Genomic DNA, 22,672 nt, shown 5'->3' with positions numbered 1-22,672 from the left:
TATCTGCATTATGGACGATTAGTACTGTGTTAAATTATTTCTTATTTAATTTACTTTATCAGCCTGTCTGGAGAGTCTAAGAATTATGTGACAGGTCAAGCCATGCAATGTGTTCTTAAAGCAGAATGTGTATCATTATTGTAAAATGAACGCAATCTTTGCTCATGTAAGGCTAAAGCGCTTCCCCTAAATGCTCCCTAATACCCTCCACCTATCTTTGCTTATAACAAACCCAAATTTTCTCCCCAGCTCCAGTGGAGCCATTGTATAAGTAAAAAAAACAATTTGGCATGACCTTACATTGAGCTCAAGAGTCTCACTCTATGCCTCTATGTTACAGTGATCAGGCTTGATGACTTACCAACCGAGCCCAGCCCAGCTCAAGCCAAAATCTGTAAATTTATTTCGGGGCAAGGGATATATAACAAAAATCCCCTTTCTTCTGCATTGTAGTGTAGTAAGGTCCTTTTCCTAGAGCTCATATTTCTACTTGCATCAACAATTCCCATTGGCTGACAAAGAGGTCCTTTGGGGGGGGGTCCTCCATTAAGAGGTGGCAACAAGACTGTGGGCCAGGACTCCAGTGGTGGATCACTAATCACCTCTCCAAGAGGAGGCATTGAGAAGGATCACATGATGGTGGACTTTTTTCTAAAACATGAAGGTGTATAGGCAGGTGGTTGGTGCAAGTGGTGAAGTTTTTGCATGTAGATGGGCTTTAAGCTTGGACAAGCACTAGCAAAAATAAAAAAAGGTCCAACGTTTTCAGTCCTTAAATGATACCTGCCTAAATGCATGGCCTTTAGCAAGAGATTCATACAATGGGCCTGATTTATTAAAGCTCTCCAAGGCCAGAGAAGATAGATTATCATAAGAAAACCTGTCGGATTCAGCAAAGCTGGGATGTATCTGGCCAAGCTTGAAAACATTTGCCAAATATTTGCCAATTTGCCCATTTGACTTTTAAGAAATCATTTTCAAGTTTGTTGGATTACCCAGGTTCTCCCATGATGGTCTATCTTCTCCAGTCTTGGAGAACTTTAATAAATCAGGCACAATATGTTATTCTAGGGTGGGGTAAGTATACATACTTCGGGCATGCTGTTCTAATAAAAAAGAAAAAAAGACACATTCAGGCATTATGTGTAGTGAAATCTACACTTATACATTTTTATCACCTATGTATGACTTTAAAAAGTGCTAAGTTTCCCTTACCCTCCCTTCAGCGGTCAGTAGACTAATCCTGTCTCGGCACCATAAAATATTATAACAATGATCTCTTAAGCTCATTTCCCCTGTGTGCCATCTGCCTACAGATCTGATACCTGAAATATAGGTTATTTTTTCTTTGGACTTGAAACTGCAATAGACGGAAAGCAATCTTCACAGAACATACATTATTCAGCACCACAATGTGAACTGACCTAAAAATGTGAATGCAAAGTTTGATATAAAACAAAAACGACAAAAAATGAAAAAAAGAGAATAATAATAAAAACAAAAGAAACCACTGCTGTATTTAAACACCCAGGAAAGGTAAAAATGTTAAAAGATATTCAGTTTATTGTATTTTTATTTCTGTGTTGGCTCACCCTGCTTAAATGTTAATTTGTAAAAAAAAATGTTATGCAAGTGTAAAACAAACATATAAAACATCAGTTTAAAATTTATAACGGGATATTTATAAAACATTTGTAGGGTGCAAACAAAGGCAAATTTGCATTTCAGATTCTATTTGCTGTGCATTATCGGGCAGGATTCTCCCAATTTAAAACCAAATATTCCCTGGGCGCGGGGAAGAAACCTCCTAACGGATAGACTGATCTGTGGGATTGAAGGTAAGTGTGATTTTTTTTTTGTTTGGGTTAGTTTTGGGTTTACTTTTGCTTTAAGTGATGTCAAGTTACATGATAACTTTCGGAGTGGATTTAATTTCTATATTGTAGCCACCCCCTCTTTCCAATGTAATAAGGATGCTACAATCTGTAGGATAAGTTCAGGTTACTGCTTGGAATAGAAATACCATCATGATCATCTTCCTACCTAAGGTTAACATAATTGTTGATATATATACAAACTTAAAATATCTATTTGATATTTATACAAACTTAAAATAAGAAAGTGCCCTAAGCTGTTATTCGTTCATTAACGTTTTAGGCATTTGGTTGCCCGATTTGGAGGCAACCTACAAACATATGGAATAGCAGTTTGTTTGCTGCTTGGATGTTGTTTCCAATGTTCTCCGTTCTGTTCGGCGCAAATTTTATTTTTGATGAAACATATTGATAGTTACTTTTGATTTATTGTTTTTTGGAATTGTTAATAAGAATTATGTATTATAATTTAGGTCTCATTTGTATCCTGAAGAAGCGGACATATAGCTTCCGCAAAATGCGTTGATGTTTATTGAGACGAAGTAGGAACTTTGTATGTATATGTATTGTATGTATATAGCAACTTGGTTTAGGATTAATCAAATATATGTATGGTTTTACTATTTATGTATTGTTGATTATGTAATAAAGTATATATTTTTTCTTTTTTTGTAACCAAATGGTATATTTATCCAATGCATGTGCCTCAAAAGTCCCAAATAATCAGGGTGCTTTTTAAAATCAAAATTTTGCCAAGTTCAATGGCTATCAAATCTGCAATGCACACTGGTGCTTATTCCATCTTTTGTGTAGTGGGTAAAATTGGCTTGCCTATAATAATAATGACTAATAAGGCAAAATATGACAAAAAAGCCATAAGGATTACTTCCATGTGGGCAAATATCAATGCAGCAACCACCATCTTCCCTGAGCATGAAGAAAAATTCTGATGCTTTACTAATGTTTACAATTTGGGCATTTTCTGTAATAAGGGGAATTTTGGACCCCCAACACATTGGGTATTTGAGTGTCATTAAATAATTTATTGTAGACTCTCCTATCAAATAGTTTGGCATTCGTCTGTACATTATTTTATCCAAATGGTACAAAAAAACACTTTCCTATGGAAAAACAGATGTTGGGTGAATTCTGGAAAATAACAATCTGGGAAAGTTTTGCTGTGCTAACTTTGCTCGAAATGTGGAAATCATGTTCTTTATCAGGGGAAATGCTGAAAAGTGATTCTAGGTTTGGACATGGCCAGCTGTTAGCTAAATCGGCCAGCAAAAGATATATAATTATACCCCATATTGATAAACACATAAACAGGCAGCCTTTTAACAAAATCCAAAACAGAATAAAATAGAATAGTCAATAAAAAATAAAACAGTACAAAAAGTATTATTAAAAAAAAAATTTCACTTCCCAGTGCATAGCAGTTTTTTTTTGCATTACAATTCTCTTTTTAGCATTACAATTTTTTTCTTTTCTTTTTTATTCTTCTCTATATTATAAAATATGAGTTGCCAATGCTTATACCAATATATATATATATATATTATCGCCTTTGCTGGGGTCAAAGGACACTTGTCTGGTTCATCCAATTCAGATCACACACCGAGGTATCAGTTTTAAGCTGACTTGTAGCCAGGTTTATTGAAGGTTGCAGATAAAATAACCAAAACAGCAAAAGAAAACCTCGCCTGTCCAGCACTTACTATACAACCGACGTCCCTGTCTATCAGCTAAAGGGCTTCTCCCTGTCAGCTCAAAACCAAGCTTTCAGCAACATTCTACTCACTCTTGAGCTCACTCACATAGACCGACTTGAGCTCACTCACACAGACCACCTGTCTGTGTCTCCAAGCAGAGCCCCCCGCACAGACCACCTGTCTGTGTCTCCAAGCAGAGCTCCCTCACACAGACCACCTGTCTGTGTCTCCAAGCGGAACTCCTGACTGAGCTCCTGGCTCTATGTTATATCCCCACCCTCAGTGCTTCTTCATTAATTATCTCAGTGCTTATTCATAAATTAATAATAATATGTCTCCCTTCCACTACCAAATCCTGCATTGGTGTCACAATATATAAATATATATATATATATATGTATATATATATATCTTATACTAATTTTTAAATGTATTTATTTGGTCAATACTTACTGTATTTATCCATCTTATATACCCACATTTAAACCAGTCTATCCATCTATCCAACCCCATAAGCCCACACATAGTAATACCCCTGCAAATGTGCAATCGACTCCCACAGCCAAAATCCCAAATTATCCCAAATGTCACTGTAGCTCTGAAACATGGTTATATTTAATTTGACTACCAATAACAACTGGATCTTTATGTAAATAATAATAATCCTTTCATCCTATAAATGTACCATTTGCTATATCTGTTGCTACAAATGCAAACAAAATACATCACATACTGCAGGTAAAATCCCTGGATTAAAGGTAAATATTGAAGCGAAAAATGTTTTATTATATCTTGTAATGGGCTATTAACGCTTGACTTATTATTTTTTGCTTCAGTTCTGCCTTCAATTCGACTGTCCCAAAGCATTTTTATATTTTTTATGCATGTGATCAATTCCTGCTGGAATAACACACACTCAGTCTAACCCAAACCTTTGTATGAATATTTTATTGTGATTCATTCCAGGCACATCACAACATTAAATTACTGAACTTTAAACAAGTGTAAAATAAATCACAACATCCCACTGGATTATTAAAAAAAATACCTACTTTTTTTTTTATAATGTAGAAATTTCTAAGTATAAATCAAGCAGTATTTCCCTTGTACTATCAATAATGACAGAGGCTGCATAAAAAACGTGATAAAGGACTCCGGCAGGGTAATTATTGGGATGCATTTTTTAAAGGAACTAAACAATCATAAAATATAGCAGGGCAGGAAGAGTAAAGTGAATGTGTATTTTTTTCATTTAGGGGAAAGTAACAGAACATCTAGCAGATATTCAAATGAGATTCTTTTCCAGTCAAAGTACATTAATAATTATTGCATGGCAACTCGGAGCGGCTTTCAAAGAGAATTTGTATTATTACTATTATTAATATTATTAATAAACAAGATTTATATAGCACCAACATAATATGCAGCGCTGTACAATAAATAGGGGTTGCAAATGACAGACAGATACAGACAGTGACACAGGAGGAGGAGAGGACCCTGCCCCAAAGAGCTTACAATCTAAGAGGTAGGGGATTTATCACACAATAGGAGGGGGGATATGTAGTGGTGGGAAGTAGTGATGGTTTTAGGAGACAGAAGAAGACGGGTAGGCAAATTTGAAAAAATGGGTTTTGAGTGCTCCTTTAAATGAGCAGTAAGTAGGAGTTAGAACCAACTTGTTAGAGTATAGCAGATACACAAATGGGATCATTATTAATAACTACAGCAGATGTATAAAACATGTTCTGTCTACAGAATCACGTGTAACTTGGTCTACTAGCTTCCAATAGCTTCCTGATAAAAAACAATCAGAAAAATAGTCGATATACAGTAGGGAAGTGACCCAGTTTTACCTCTCTGGATATAAAAAAAATATATTATTATTAAATAATATTAGTAAAAATAAGTGGAACTAGGGGCAATTTGATTGAGCAATTTAAGAGACATTTTTAATAGATATGGGTCACGAAGAATGGATCAGTAGAGCGTTCTATTCCAGAATTGTTTTGTATTGTTTATAGGAGTGCAGATATCTGGGCTGACATGCTGACCCTGGATTCACTGACATGGAACAAGCATGCAACAACTAAAAGGCCTGAAAGGACATGAGACAGTGTTACTCAACCAGGGAAGTTGCTTGGGGTTCCTTGAGCAATGATCTGGATCTGATCCAGGATTCAAAGCATTTGCTAACAAATAGCAAATTACATTGAATAAATCCATTCCAGGTTTGCTGGATCACACAGCTTCACTGCTGAAAGTGTATTCTCTCCAGCCTTGAAGAGTTTTAATAATTCAGGCCCGAAGTATACCAATCTATCACTCCTTTAAGTGAAGATTTAAAGATATGTAATGTCCACAATTCTGATCTTGTGTGTAATATCCTGTTAATGACTCATCATTATTGCTGAGGAGATTTAACTTTTTCATTGCTCTAGGTGACTGATATAAAATGATGGAAACTCTAAAACTGAACAGTTGCACTTACAGCTCTCCCCAATGGGACACAGACAGAAACAAACTGACTTTGCCCAAATATTTCCTATCATATCCAAAACAAAATTTGGTTTGCAATATCAAGTTTTACAGAAACAAATGTTGTTTATAGAAGTCAATAGTTCAGATTCAGACTATGAGACCACATCCATACAGATGGATGCACAGAGACTCATTATCCTCACACTGAAACCAACAGTTCCTGAAAACTAATGGGTAAGGGGATCCATAGGTCTGAAAATAAGCCACCAAATTCCAACAGCAGCTGCAATATCACTTTTTGGTAGACATTATTTTTGGGTTTGGGCACATATGTGTGACAGCTTACAATGTACAGAATAGTACATTGTACAATAGTACAATAGAAAGGACAACTGTTGGTTGGATCTTAGATTCCCACATGCAATTAGGATCTGTAGTTAGTTATTAAACAGTTAGGTAATATTTTGGCCAAGGTAGGAAGTGGGAACTGTGACAGCACTGAAGACAAACAGCCACCCAGGCAGCAAGTATTGTCAAAAAAGCAACAGCAGCCTCTATGTCTTACAAAGCCACTTTAAACGATTCAATTAAATACAAATCCTGTATGTGTTATAATACAGAACAATGTCTGCAATACATTTGCATTCCCTGGACATATACAGTAAAAGAGCTTCTGGTTGAGCAGATGTTGCTCAGACTAGGTTGTGAGGTTCTATTCTAGTCGAAATGCATTAATAATTATGACATGGCTGCTCTGAGTGGCTTTTACAGAGAGAGTATGTATTGTTAGAACCAATTTGTTACAGTGAAGCAGATACACAAATGGGATCAATATTCATAATTACTGCAGCCACAAATGTTTAAAATGTTTAATGTACAAAGAATCACGTGTAATCACGTGTAGTTCTGTATCCAACACTTCCTGAAAATAACAAAATCAGAAAAAAACAACTGCTAAATAGCAACAAACAACCCAATTTTACCCATCAACTTCAGTGGAAAAGACACGGATTGGTTCAATCAGATTTGAGTTTCAAGGGATATTTTTAATAGACTTAAGTCACAAAGAATCAAGCTTTAAATACATAAACAACTATTTTGTATTTTTTATTTTTTTATATTTTTTATATTTTTTTTTTAAAGAGGCAGGTGCCTTTTAATCAAAAAAAGTTTCACTTACCTAATATAAATATGACTTTTAATTTCTTCAACTCTTCTGTAAAAACAAAAGTTAGAGTTTCATGAAAGCAAACCCAAAGCATTTTATACATGAAAAATCTTTGCCTACTAATGGGGCCTAAAAATGTATCTTGAGCTTGAAACAAGATGTTCTGGCATTTTTACTATACATACTCCCATTATAACTAAGATATTATTGGCACTAAAATGCCATCTCATATCAGATCTCAAGTATAAAAAGACAAACGCTGACGAGTCATCCTTGTTTCAATAAATCTTATTCCATAGGGCGCCATACATCACAACAACTTAATCCACCTAACCCAGCTCCTCCAGGATCCAGCGGATGGCATTGCTGTGATATATGGCACTCTGCAGAATAAACTTTATTGAAAGAAACCAATAAAAATATTTTGGCAGTGTTATAACAGATAATTTCAATCTCCAGTGCAGAACCTCCATAAATCACAGTACTAGTACTAAAATAAATAGCAAGTAAATCTAAAGCCCAAACTTTTTTTAAAACTTATTTTTATAGAGTTACACCAGTATACAGGACAACCAATGCAGTTACAATAATAAGAGAAATTGACATACTGTATGTGTTACAGAATGAAACAAATAGGTCAACAATGCATTTGGGTATACAGAATGAGTAATTGTACATCTTAACCTCCCTAGCGGTCTAATTCCGTCCAAATTTCCATGCAAAAAGCAGTACAATTTTTTGCATGGAAATTTATTTTTCATTGTAGGCTATCATTTTTAGGCATAACTCACCGATATTTAATTTAAATAACAAATTTATTATTAAACTTTAAAAAACAAAACACAAAATTATGAAAAAAAAAAATAAAAAAAATATTTAAACATGTAATATAACTGTACAGTAGTATATATATATATATATATATATATATATATATATATATATTATATGAATATTTCTTTGTATTGAACTAAATACAGCTATTTTGTATTGAATCCAATACAAAATTATTTGAATTTCCCGCCGGTTCTCCTGCCCGCACCGACGCATGCACCGACTTCACCGGGAAACCCGGAGATTGTCGCTGCATTCACCGGTTGGAGATCGAAGGGGGAGGATGTGTCCCCAGGACTTGCGGGGACCAGCAGGACTCCGAGGGACAACAACGGAGCAAGGTAGTGGTTTTCTTTTTAGTTAAAAGCTACCCCGAGGGGGATTATTATTGCAGTTAGGTAACAATAAAGCAAAAAAAAAAAGGAACAATATGATTAATTTGCTATTGTGATGTCAGAGTTAATCTAATGTTTGCCATTTCGCCATTGTTGTGCAGTTTCCTTGGATAGATGCGGTTTAGGAAACCCTATGGGGGAGAGAGAGATTTTGCTTTTATTCTGGCGGGCCTACGTGCTGGTGGAAATGTTATTATATGACACTTTGGGTGGGGAGCATAGTGGGGGGGGGGGGGGTCACTTTCTCAGGTTCTGATGCAGTACCTGATAGTTTGAAGGAAACACTTATAGAGTTGAGTTTTAGTGGTTATGTTCACAGTTTCAATGAAACTCTCCAATGTGTCAAAAAATTGTGAGGTTTTGGTTTCTTTGGAGTAGGAGGCCTCGACCCATTCCATTTTGAATAGATGTTGGAGCTTTGTAAGGAACAACTGGATCGTGGGAGGGGAAGTGGAAATCTAACAGTGAAGAATGGACTTCCTTCCCACTCCAGATAAAAGGAGCAGTAGCCATTTGGCACCGTAGCGGATACTGTCTCCACTCACCACGCCACATATTGCCCAAAGGAGAGTAAAGGGCAAATAACTGATCAAATGTGTTTGGATAAATCGTGCAATTTGTCTCAAAAAACATTGGATTGAGAAGCCCAAACTTTTTAGTTTTTTTGACGGGAGAGGGATGGGTTGTTCATAGCCTAAAGAATATTAATCAAAAAAGAGAAAAGTACCAGCAAAGTTTTGGCAAAAATATATTGAGCAGTTTCTAAAAAAAACTGGGCACATACACATGTTGTATATATAATACATGAACTAATGTATAATGTAATGTTGTATACATAATACATAGGGATGAGCAAGCGGGATTTTAAAATTAGATCTTGCAGCAAATCGGGCCGTTCTCGATTTCTACGGCTGCATTCATGAATCATCTGTGGGAATTATCTTGTAATGATTTCTTCGATCTTCCGATAGGTTCGCTGAATCGGTTCGCCGAAATTCCACGGACCCATCACAAATTCAAGGAAATTTTTGTGAGAATGTCGCAAAATGAGGCATACTCGCACATCCCTAATAAGCCACCCCAGATTTTTGAAAAAATAATTAAAATAAGACACTCACCCGTGAATAAGACATCCCCCGATATTTGATCCTGTGTGTGAACATGAGTGATCATGAGTGACTTTCAACAATAAATGTGTACTGTAGTCTTCTTCATGGAAAAATAAGACATCCCCTGAAAATAAGACCTATATTTTGGCATTTCAAAAAATATAAGACAGTGCCTTATAATCGGGGAAACAGGGTACATAGACCCCGCTGCTGCTGGTGGGGTTTGGGACCGATTACACTATGTTTTTCAACTGACATACTGGGAAGGTTTCCCTTCACTTTCTGTCCCGGAGGTGCAGCAGAAAATGAGAGGAAGTCTTCCAAACTTGAATGGAGTTTTGCATTGTCATAGACGTAGGTGTCTCCAATAAAGAAAATTCCTTCACCTCATCTGTGACAACTGTTACCAGTACAAATAAGGTGAATAACTTTACAAAGGGTCCTATTCTTCCCTATTCTACCAAAAACTAAAAATTGAAAGAAATAAAAAACTAAGCTTTACAACTGCTTAAACAGATTGAAACAAAGGATGCCAAAACCTTACTTTAATTGGAAAGGAGAAGAATAAAATGTAAAAAAAAATATAGTTATCTTTTTAACAAGAAAGGGTTAAAAGCAAAAAAAAAGTTCAAAGACAAAAAAATCCAAATGGCTGTAACGCATGTCTCAATGACGTCACTCTTAATGTAATATAAAATATTCCATAAGCTCCTTGAAATCCTCTAATTTGACTCAAATGAAATATTAAAAATCAGGTCAGATTTTCCATGGAGAACGTACCTCTTAGATAATCATCCCCGAAAAGATGTGAAATTTCCTCATTCTGAGCAGCATTAATAAAAAAGAAAAGAAAAAAAGAAAAAGATCTGATTATATGCAACAAACATCTTGGGTATTATTCCATAGATGCAACACAAAGCCCAATACAGATTTATGACATAAGAAAATTATATTTCTGGAGCTGATATACTGCAGTGCAGCCTACAAGAATTCTGTTCAGTTTTCTTAGTTCAAGTTAGGTTTTCCTAGCTGTGCTGCGCTACTAGAAAATGCCCCTAGCTAGTAACCTGTTGTTTTGAAAACATCTTTTTCAGAATTGAACGTCCGCCTGCCGATTCCTAACTCTGTCCACGTAATACTCTGCTGGAGGTTCCCTTTCCAATACACTTCTAACATTACCTACCTGGATCATTTGGTTCTGGATTTCAATTTTTAGCATAATATGGCACATTGTAGGAAGAGGTCAAAGTTTGTATGGCATAGTGTTCAGATTTAGTAAATCAATTTTATCTGTTCACATAGCAAAGTGATTTATCCTCTTGCAAGGAAAATTTTACTTAGTAAATGGAATTAAGCTTTTCTGAACCTAACCATCCAATAAGATTAAATTTAAAAAAAACATGCAGTTAGGCTAATCGGCTTCCCAAAATTGACCTTAGACTGTATTAAAGACATATAACTATGGTAGGGACATTAGATTGTGAGCCCCTTTGAGGGACATTAGTGACATGACTATGGACTTTGTACAGTGCTCTGTAATATGTTGGCACTATATAAATACTATGTATTATTATTATTAATAATAATAATAATAATATTATTAATAACTAGAGATGACGGAGAATGCCTCTGACATTCTTGCAAAAATTTCCTCGAACTTCCGTTAGGTCCGGGAAATTTTGGCGAGCCGATTTCGCAGACCCAAGGGAAGATTGAGGAAATCATTACAGGATGATTCCCCACGGCTGTAACCTCTAGTGCCCGGGGATCACACACAGGAGGATTCCCAGGGCTGCATTCATGAATGCAGGCCCAGTACTCCTCTTGACAGTGTAAGTACCGCGGGTGTGCTCATTAAGGAATGCAGCCACGGGAATCATGTCAGGATGATTCCCATGGCTTCATTCATTCATGATGAGCACAGCCGCTGTACTCCTGTGTTCTTGGAGAGAGAATCTACATCCAAGAACATATACTACAGGACTGCAAGAGCAATCAGGGGGACAGAGCTGTCTGTTCTGCTCCCTTGATTGCTCTTGCAGGTCACAAAAAATTTGATCTCAACGGGCGAATTTACACAGGCTGTTCTCGCTTACATGTTTGGTAAACGAGAACGGCCTGATTCGCTGCAAGATCGAATTTTAAAATCTCACTCGCTCATCCCTAATTATACCATGCAAGGAAAAATTCTGTTTTTTATATTTTCTTGCACATTCACCTTGGTAGATGAACAGCTTAAATTCCTTTATTAAATCAGCCATGGTGTGACTATACAGTATTTTTTACTATAACACTTCCTAATTTAAACACCAGGTTTAGTGTTAGGTTGTGGCTAATGTTGGTGATACACTGGAAAATTGTAGGCTTGCACCACAATTGCTTTTTTCAGATCCAAAACCAAACATGGTTTGGGATCAAGCTAAAACAATTTATTTTTATATTTTGGCTGCATGAAACCTGGAAACATTTGATGGAGTGAAAAATAACTGGCAAATACATGAGCAGTTGACCAGTTGAGTCTAGGAGCTAGGCGGATGCTAAATGATTACATTTAGGCATTGTGCTAAGGATACCTAAGTGACCATATAATTCTATCTGAAAAACTTTAATGGAGTAAAGTTGCGTTTTTTATCCAAGACAGGACAAAACCTAACCGGCTGCTATGACCATTTGCTCCATTTTCTTTTTTTATTAAATTAGCTCCTATGGCCAGATAATGAGCAGCAAGTACTGGCAGAGGACAAGTGGTGTAAGAAGCAAGCTTGGGCTTATAGTTTCTGCCATCTGCAATGTTGGTGGTTGTACTAAACTAGTATATAAAGACTTAACAGATACTTAAATAACATCAGCCAGATGTAGCAGACAGCATGTACAAATGCCATAAAATTAATCCTCATCTGTCGGATTTTGGCCATCTGCATACTTCATTTCATTTCAGGATGAAGTAATACCGTACAAGCAGATTTCTTGGCTTCATTCCTAAACAATTCCAAATATATATATATATATATATATATATATTCAAATCTAATGTGTATATATATATATATATATATATATATATGTATAACTATACATATTTTTTTACTGTATATTGAATTTGAATAGCAGGACAATAGCTCCATTAAGAAGTAAATTAGCAACAGATAACTTGAAACAAAGGGTCAACTATTAGCCAGGAGGGTCCAGTATTTCCATTCTTTCACTTGACATTAGTATTGCAGGGATGTGGGCTGGTAATGCAATTATGCAATCCATTAAAAAAGTTGTAGTGGAGTTGGCCAGTCCTAAAGACAAGCAAATGTAAGTATTATTTACAAGCTCTGCCTATGGCTGAAAATTTCTATAAGGATACAGATGTTTTAATAACAACAAGTGTTGTTGGATAAATAATGCCTCTGGTCGATTCTTGCAATTTGACTTCTACAAGTCGAGGGCAGCACAGTGGCTCAGTGGCTAACACTTTGGCCTTAGATAGATTTCCTCCAGGTAATCCGGGGTTCCTTCCACATTCCAAAAACTTGCAGTTAGGGTAATTGGCTTCCCCCCAAAATTGTGCTAAGATTGTATTGAAAAATACATATGACTCCTTTGAAGGGCAGCTAGTGACATGACTATTGATTTGTAAAGTGTTGTTTAATATGTATTAAAATACTGTATATTATAAATAATAATAATAAAAAAAAATAAGTTGTTCTGTTTTAATGAGTCAGTTTTAATAAGTAGATCACAATAAATGCCTTGTGTTTTGAAACCAGGTTTTCTTTCCCTCACTATACAAGATTAATTGTACTTTTACTCATCAAACCATTTTTTTACTGTTGCTGTCATTTTAGTGTTTTGGTATTGTACATACTTTAATTTTATCAATAGGAAACAATTGAAAAAAAAAAAGAAGCCCAAGATGTGTTTAAATTGCTGCATTTTGGGGAGTTAAGTAACACCTTCAATGAATCCAGAATTACTCTATATAGACTCTATATAGTAAAGTGTTGGCTGTCCATGGAATTCATGTGTTGCCCACACACGTCTGGCTCCTGCTCCACTATTCAGAAAATCCTCATAGACCTCCACAGGATTGAACACTATAACTAAAAATGCAGAACCCAAAAGTGTGGGCAATGAGAGCACAGTGGTAAGAACTGAACCAAGGAGATTATTATGACTTTCACTTACCTTCATTACCCTACAGTAATATGCCTTATGATGCTAGAAAGTGTTAAACTTCATTTTTTGTTTTCAGTAAGCCTTAAATATTATAAATTATAAAGTAAAAGGTTATTTTTTTTTAACTTCAATAATCCACTTCATATTTCTTCGAATAGTGAGAGGTTTAATCAATTCACCTTCTTTAGTTTCAAGTTTGGAATGAAAAGTTTCAAGTAGTGTTCTTTTGTGTGGCATGCTTTGAATTGCATTGATTTGTGCTTTTCTTTTTAACACTGGCTGTGCCCTAGGAAGCTAAATCTTTTCTGAACAGAAGGTATTTACTAGGTAGTACTGTTTGATCCTTGCAACAAGAGCAGCTCAGAGTCAACTAATTTGTTCCATGGAGGCCCTCAGAGCATTTCTCTACAACCAACAAACATCTTTTATCAAACTGCCGGGCTGTTACTTCTAACAAATAGAAGGAAAACTTGACTCGGTTATTCAGTTGGGTGCATTTTCCTCATCCATGGCTTTAGACACCCAAACTTTACTGTATTCTTTAAATTTAACAAAGAGGAAAACTTTCTAGAATGGAGTTAAGTGGCCACAGCAAAATTCTTATACACAATTCAAAAATGACAGCTAAATAACAATAAAATTACAAGAAAATTGTAAAGCATTTAATTTAAGGTCGGTCCTTAAAGATTAATATTATTGGGGATTTACAACCTCAAAGGTTATTATACTAATTTCCCACATTGGGCTCCCAAACACACAATATCACCTTGGAACCATTTACAAAGCTCTGGCAGGCACCTCGTGGTCCATTAAGTGTAATCACTACAATTGACGAAGAGAAGACACCATACCCAAGAGAAGTCCCTGAAAATTTCCTATTACACTAAAATAACTGTCTATTTAAAAGCCTATAGGGACAGACAGCAATAAAAATCCTACAGGTGTATAGGGGTAAAATTTACTCCTCCTCTATTGAAATGAAATGTCATTTTCTGTCCTGCAAAACTATTCTCAGCAGTTCTAACCCTTACCCAACTCCATCAGCAAGAAATGGGGTTTGGACTTTTTACACATTTTAGGTTCTGGTATTGAACAACTTAATGACAACTTAATGAGGGCTTAGATTCAGAATGGGGGCAGAGCTTAATCATGACTTCATGAAGTCATGTCTCCATGAGCAGCCAGGACCTAGGATTTATGGGTCCACCAGTGGCACGGGGATGAATTTGAACAGGAACACAGGTACTTATGGTGTCTGGGTTTCAGTACTGTTGCTAGTCTAGAAATATTTCAGCCAGATGAGGTTCAGTGTAAGGAGTTTGGACACTCTGCATAGGTACACCATAGGACACAGCATTATGGCTGATGTAAAAACCCAACCCTGCAAATGATTTACTCTCAGATCATGCAACAATGACTTTTCTTCAATTACAGTTTTCTAGTAATCAGCCAAATCAGTTTGGATTATCCTGCAAACTCCACATATAAACACAGGCAGCAATTAGAAGGTAAAAAGAAAAAAAAAACCCTGGGGCATTAAAGTATAAAGTGACTTCAGAGAAGATTAAAAGAACACAACTTTGTTCTCAACTCACATAGAGGGTTCTTCAAGGTAAGTGGAAATAATCAAGGTCAGTGAGTGAGCTTTGTGGACTTTGTAAAGCGCTGTGTAATATGTTGGCGCTATATAAATACTGTGTAATAATATTTTTTTCTTATAATCAGTGTACATTCCCAAATTTTAACTTGTATCTGCATTTTGCGTCTCTGCAATCACAGTAAAGTTAAATGTGTAGAGACAAAAGAAGAACCCAATCAGCTGTCCTACCAATCTCAAACTGACAAGAGATATGAGTGACAGAGAGATATTCTCATTATACTGTTCACTTACAAACTGAGGGAGGGACAAAGCCTGCAGGGATTACTAAACTGCAGCAGAAAGGTTTCCCCTTTGACAGTAAGCAATGTATTGTGTAGCTGAGCTCTGGAAATCTTAGAATAGACAGAAATAAATCATTAGGCAGGTATGAAACTCTCATATATTTTTCCCTGCTATTTGCTTGCATATTAGCTTTAATTCAGTTCTCCAAAATGCAATACTGAAGCATAAATTGTGTTTCCCATCAGCTTGGGAGAAGGCAAATATACATTTTCTGCCAGCTCTCTCATTAGTTACTTGCTCAGCAGTGCTATTCTTATCGTTCCATTAAATAAACCTGTTTTTTATGATATTATGTCACCACCAATTACTGAGAACACAAGGGTAAAATTAGGTTTTTTAAAACTCCTAATTGCAGCATGGTAATTCTAATGCAAAGCAAATGAACATCCTGATTTGCTAACACTCTTCTTTCCATGTACCTACTGTGCAGATAAGGCATGCTAATGATTTTTCTGTTTGCAGAGGACCACATAATGAATTCATTGTACTTCCCGCTAAGGACCGTGACGAAGTTTAGAGCTGGCTATATCTATCCAAATAGTTGTGAATGTCACCCTGCTGACCTGTATAACACAACTTTTACTGTCAGACAATGTTTGGAAAACCCATTTAACTGTCTGGAAAGCATGATAGCGTATTCAAATGAAAGCGATCACAAGCAATTTAAACTCAAAATTAGGCAACTAAGGGCCATTTTAGACCCGCATTGAGCCAAAGCCTTTTGACATGGGCTCAACTGCAGTCCCCACCTCTCCCATTCAAGTCAATGAGAGCAGTTGGGGGACAATTTTTGCAGGCAGTTACACGCAAACGCAGTGTGGTTCCCAAAAGCAACAAGTTGATTCTGTCCATATGATTGTTGTTTGAAAATTTGCACTATGGCTGTACAGGTGACCTTTTAAATATGGGGGAATCCTTTAAAAAACGTTACTATATCCACAACTCACAGTACTTTAGGGTGGTGGTCAGTAGATAGAATGCTTTGCTTGTCAGTTGGAAAATGTTATCCTTACAGACAGCCAAAATGATAATTGGTGTTACTTAAAATGACCTGAAACACACAAACTGTTCATTGCTCAAGGAACCTCTAGCAACCTCTAGAGGAACCCTGGTTAAGAAACACTGACTAACTGAATACATTGCACAGTTTGTATGGCAACCTAGGGGTCATTGGCAACCTAGGGGTCTTTTAACTGAATGGGAGTAATATCAAACTATTTTATGGACACATTGCGTGGATTGTGGTGCAGTTCTTAAAAACAGGAAGTCGCTTCCATCCATGTAGTTGCAGGTGGTTACCTGAAGTGGGGTTTGCCACTCCTGGGTGCACAACAGCAGTTTGCTGTATGCCAAGAATAATAATAATAACCGCTAGAGTTTTAGGGCCCTCAGGTTCCATTCAGACTTGTTTTTGACACCTGCACTGTTAACTATACCCAGCCACCCTTCCTCAACTACCATTTTGTCAACTGCATAGTCTCACAACCACTTTGTTGTGCGGTTGAATGAGGATGAGTGCAATTGAGGCTGAAGTTTTTTCCCCAAGAGAAGGAAAAGCAACCATCTGGCTAGAAGCGACTTCTTGTTTTCAGGAACTGCACCGCAATCTACCCGCAAACATGTGCACAAAATGGTTCCCAACTGCTCTAATTCAGCTAAGAGCAGAAGAACACTGGTCAACTGCAAGTCTAAAATGGACCCCAGGCTGCCATACAAAGTGTGCAATGTTTTCAGTTAGATCAGTGTTTCCCAGCCAAGGTTTCTCCAGAGGTTGCTTGGAATTCCTGGTGCAAGGGGCAATTTGTGACTGTCAGGTCAGTTTAAGTGACCCCAATGATCTTTTTGGGTATAGGGGTGTACACTCATCTGAATGACCAGCAATGCATGACGCATTCTTCCCACTGACCATCATGCTAATGTACTGTGAGCTGTGGAAATAGTAATTATAGCAGGGGTTCCTTAAGACCTGAAAGTTATTTCAAGGGGTTGCCCCATGTGAAAAAGGTCAATAAACACTGAGTATGACATCAATTCAACAACATCAAACCTTAAAAATTGTTAAAAACTGTGACCTTTTTCAAGCAAACATTTATCAGGAATGCGATGGCCATATACAAGTTATGTCATTCAATTTCCAACATTCTTCACTAACCCCTTTGTTTCCTATGATCAGCACATAGTTGTCACAATGTTTACTAACTTAGAACTACTCAGGGTTATGTGACCATAGAAGTTTCCAGTGGGAAAAGTGCTCTTCCTTCTGCAGACAAGGCTTTGTACTAATGAGCTCTAGTCTATAAAGTCAGCAAAAAACAACTATTGTTATTTTACCATTTACCATTATTTGTTACTCTGTACACAGCTGTGCTGAAAATAAAATTTTAATTCCTGTACCTCCTTTTAGTATGACCAGTAATTTATTTGCACACAAATGAACACTAATTGGATTATTAAAATGTGAACTTCAGTCTGCAGGAAAAAAAGAAAATGCAAAAACAAAAGTCTTCATTAGTTTCTAATTGCAGAGCTGTTTAGATCTCTAAATATAATCTTTGGACAAGTAACAAGATCAGCTATTGGATATCAGATATTTGGTCAAGTACGTTTACACATATAGGGATTTTTTTACTTAACATAAAAAAACACACGGCTATTTAAGGTGACATAATGGGTAGACGACTGGTATTCTGTGCAGCCTGTGATTGTGTTATGGGGAATTTGATTTAGCAGTTGCTCAACAAACACAGCAATCAAACAGAATAACATTGATAACAAATGGTACATATGAGGTTTAGTGTACATTATTATGTCTGTGTTTTGAATTAACTGATTCCTTACCATTGTTTGTCACTGCCCACCTTCTTGCTATAAGGTCATTAGGAGTCATGGGCAGTGAACTGGCCTTTTATTAAGAGTTGTCATATCCCTGCATTTAACTTTTATGATTGGGGTAACACTGTTTGGTAAGTTTAAATGTTAAAAAACAATATATAAATTGAGATTGCAAATAGCAATTAAACTCACCACCAACAGTTCTAAACTGATAAATAGCCAGCACTTTCTTTAACTACCTGGCCATTCCAAAAGCATACGAGTATTTAAGGTAACACAATGGCTAGGCGACATATTCTGTGCTGCCTGTGTGTGTCCTTTCCAAGTTGGGTTAAATCTAGGATCTACATGACCTTAATGGGGAAGATACAGTCCAAGCTTCCCTGGGCCAGAACTGATATGAACCATCCAGTGTTGTCGTGTGCACATTCTGCATAAATGTGGGAAATAAAATAGGAAGGAGCAAAATGCAGTAACCCTTAAGTAAAAACCTATTTTCACTGATATAATTAAAACAACTTCATTCTGTATTGACCACTACACGCTACAGGATTTCACATACAGTTACTGCCTAGAACCTGCTCACACATTTTCATTGTGGCAACATGCATGTTTTAGCACTCATTACCACATTGCACAGTGAAACCATGAAACCATCTGGTGCGTTGCATTGCATTTTATTTATTCTGAACAGCAACCTAGGGGACTATGTTCACAGGTGTTCTTTTTTGAAGATTGAATGTGCTATTAAAACTCAAGTTTATGCATTTGAATATGAAAGTGATTTTGACGAAAAAAGGCTGCATTTGACCTGCTTTGCCTGCAGGATATTAGGTGCTTAAAAACACTGCACGATGCAAGACGGGTCAGAGGCAGCCTCTGAACCACTATTTGTACTACTCCTAAAGTCAATGGGATGTTGCTGATCTGCATTTGACACCCAAACTTACCTCCTAATGTGTGTTACTTCCCCCAACTCCTGGATCGTAAGCTCTTCGAGGCAGGATCCTCTTCTCCTGTGTCACTGTCTGTATCTGTCATTTGCAACCCCTATTTAATGTACAGCGCTGCGTAATATGTAGGCGCTATTTAAACCCTGTTTCATATTATATAATATATTATTATTAATATTATTAATAATAATATGAATAATAATAAAATGCAGGCAAGCAACACCCACTGACATGAGCCCTAACACACCTAGGCAGTGCACATTACAAACTTGCATGCTGGCGACCTACAATGCATAGATTGTGTTGTGGTGTGCGGTGTAAGACAGATGCTGCATATCCGCTTATTGTGTGTTGGCAATTGTGATTTATACCAATGCACATTTGCATGCAAATTCTGCATGCTGCATTATTGCAAAAATATTAATAATAAACAAAAATATATTGTTTTCTATTGTTTTAGGTATAAGGCTATGTACACACGTCAGATGATTCTCGTCTGATAATCGCCTCAGGGCCGAGAATCTGGTGTGTACAGCGATTGCCGTCCGTCATTCCATAGTCCGTCCTGGTGGATCCATGGACGATCAATGACGAACGATCGTAATGAAAATAAAGGGGAAAGAGTGCAGTGGGGTGCCGCTCCGTCGTTCTCCCTCCTCTCCATAGAGCAGAATGGTGCTGTATGTACACCGCTCATTCATACATCATGCAGTCTTTTGTTGTTGGAAAGGATCGTGAAAGATCCTTTCCAACGTTCAAAATCAACTCCGCACTGCAGAAGCGAGTCAAACTGTCTGGTTGGTATTGGGAACACAAAATTCTTTGCTAATCCTTAAGCCGCAGGTGTAAAGCCATAACTCAAAATATCATTTACGATCATCTGACCCTTAAATTTCATCAAAGGAAATAATATATTGTTTGCTCTTCAAAATCAAGTTTCCAGTACAGGTTGCTCATGATTTAGGATCGATAACACACTTTTTTCACCCCATTCCAAGCAAAGCACCCGTCATGTTCTTCTCTCATAATATTTTGAAAAGCTGAAAACAAACCCGGTCCATCAACGAAAAAAAAAGATAATTTCATATGACAGCTTTAACTCTTATTTCCAATTCGACTAGTTACCATGACAACAGTGCAAAGTCCTTCTCTCGCAGGTACTGTTAAAACAGACAGACCTGCAGAATTTTGGAAAATAACAGGCAGGCTACTAGACCTTAATTTGGAGGGGAAAAAACAAAGCGGTAGAAGTATTCTCACAAATATTAATTACACTTGATTTTTATTCCTAAAACAGGGCCAATTAGGAAGCGATATAAAAAGCCTTTAGCAAAGAAAAAAACTTAATTGACCTAAAATTACATTTCTCTGGAGACGAGGCTTGAATAATTTATGTTATTTTTAAATGAGATTAGAATGCAGATGATTTGATCATGTGAAAAAGTAAGTACACCCCACGGAAATTAACATTTTCAACATATTTGAACAGGCAAAAAGTCTTCATTCAAACAGTGCCCACAGATATATGTGATATATTTAAATTAATCCCAGGCAAAAGTATTTTGTACCCTTGTAGTGGGTCCCCTTCTCCAGTGTTAGGGTTGAATAATCTTTATATAATATAAGAGTTAGAGAATAAGATGCTCTGGATTGTGCTCTTGGCATCATTCCAAACAATGATAGGTCAATGGATTTGGCCCCAGAAGCTGATATTGCTCACTTAAACAGAAATAACTTTACTTGGGTATGTGTGTTGGGGTAACAGGCACAATATCATTAGCAGTAAACATTTCAGAAGTTGGTGGAAATCGCTGCTATTCATTCTCAATAGTGTGTTATGGTGCAGTGCACTCTCAAAAATAGTGAAGGTCAGATTGTTGGATGGCTTTGGAGTGTTAGGCAACCCGTTCAAATGCAAAGTATATTCTAAGGCAGCACACAGGAAATTTTTAATCACTGTTGTAAGTTGTTTGTGGGTTTCCTTCCATGATTTGCCCTTTCAGACATTTCAATGGGATTTAGATCGGGGCTTTGTTTAGGCTATTCCATTAATTTGTCTTTTTTAGCCATTCCTTGGAAGATTTGCTAATGAGCTTTGAATTTTTAATATTTTGAAAGATCCATTTCCTGATTAACTTCAGCTTTCAGGCAGATGACCTCACATTCTCATCAAGCACAGTTTGACATAATGCAGAATTCATAGCGGATATGAAGACTGCTGGTTACCCGGGTGCTAAAGCATCTAGAAAAAAAACAAAAAACAAAACATAACATTTCCAGCATATCTAAAAGCTGATATGTGTTTCTTATACTGAAATTCTGGTTTTGATTTGCACCAAATACATCTATTATTACTGTGGCCAAATAACTCAGCCAACAGTATGTTCCTCAAGAACCCCAGTGCTCTCCTAAATGTTTAATGGTAAACTGCTGATTTGCACTAATATTGGACAGCAAAAGTATATTTCTAAAAGACCTCCCATGCAGGGTAAATGAGTTGAATCTCCTTGGTTTCAGGTGCGCGCACAATAAATGGTATAATAGTTACCAGCAGAGCATGCAGTTTAATGTTGGTGCTCTTGGAGACTTCATTTATCTATAAACAGCTCTTGGGCCATACCTGTCAACCCATCCTACATATTTACAGTTACCTGACATCTACTTCTGATTACATATATGGTGTACAGTGGAATTATTTATTTGCAATAATTTGAAGGACATCCACCATCAACTTTCTGATGGCCTGAAAAAACTAATTTGATCTTAAGCATAATGACACCACACACGTCAACAAGGTAACATCGAACTTTGGATATCTGATATTTAAACAAGACAGACTCAACTACATGCAACCTCCCCAAGGATAGACAATCCTTAGCACCTAATCTGGAACATATGATTCTAATTTCATGAATTTCAGGTGGTGATAAATGTAGGGTTTTACTTACTTTTTCCAACTAAGACAAATGTTTTACCAATGTGCGTATTAATTATTTTAGATAATGAAAATATACTGTTTACACAATGACTTGTTAATAGTTAGTGTATTTTATCTCTAAGAGTACCTGTTCTGTATTACTACCCTGTAATGTAATATTGGTGCTGTAATGTAAATTAGGGAAGGTAGGCAACCTTATTAGTTCTTCCATCACACATTTTCAGTGTATTGGAAATGTCAAGCAAACTGGTGAAAACCAGGTAAGTGCTA

General features: G+C 36.6%; 1 protein-coding gene across 1 annotated transcript in view; it reads right to left on the bottom strand.

Moving 5' to 3' along the window:
- AK5 (adenylate kinase 5) overlaps nt 1-22,672 on the bottom strand; it is a 137,519-nt gene that overhangs the window by 22,313 nt on the left and 92,534 nt on the right. The window contains exons 9-10 of the mRNA XM_072419503.1: nt 10,351-10,393; nt 7,245-7,280 (exon numbers count right to left, since the gene is read on the bottom strand). Of these exons, the coding sequence (XP_072275604.1) occupies nt 7,245-7,280; nt 10,351-10,393 (79 nt within the window). The remainder of the gene's footprint in view (nt 1-7,244; nt 7,281-10,350; nt 10,394-22,672) is intronic.

Source organism: Pyxicephalus adspersus, chromosome 8 (genome assembly GCF_032062135.1).
Source record: "Pyxicephalus adspersus chromosome 8, UCB_Pads_2.0, whole genome shotgun sequence".
NCBI lineage: Eukaryota > Metazoa > Chordata > Amphibia > Anura > Pyxicephalidae > Pyxicephalus > Pyxicephalus adspersus.
The sequence above is the reverse complement of the archived record's forward strand: the minus strand, read 5'-3'. Positions and strand labels throughout refer to the sequence as shown.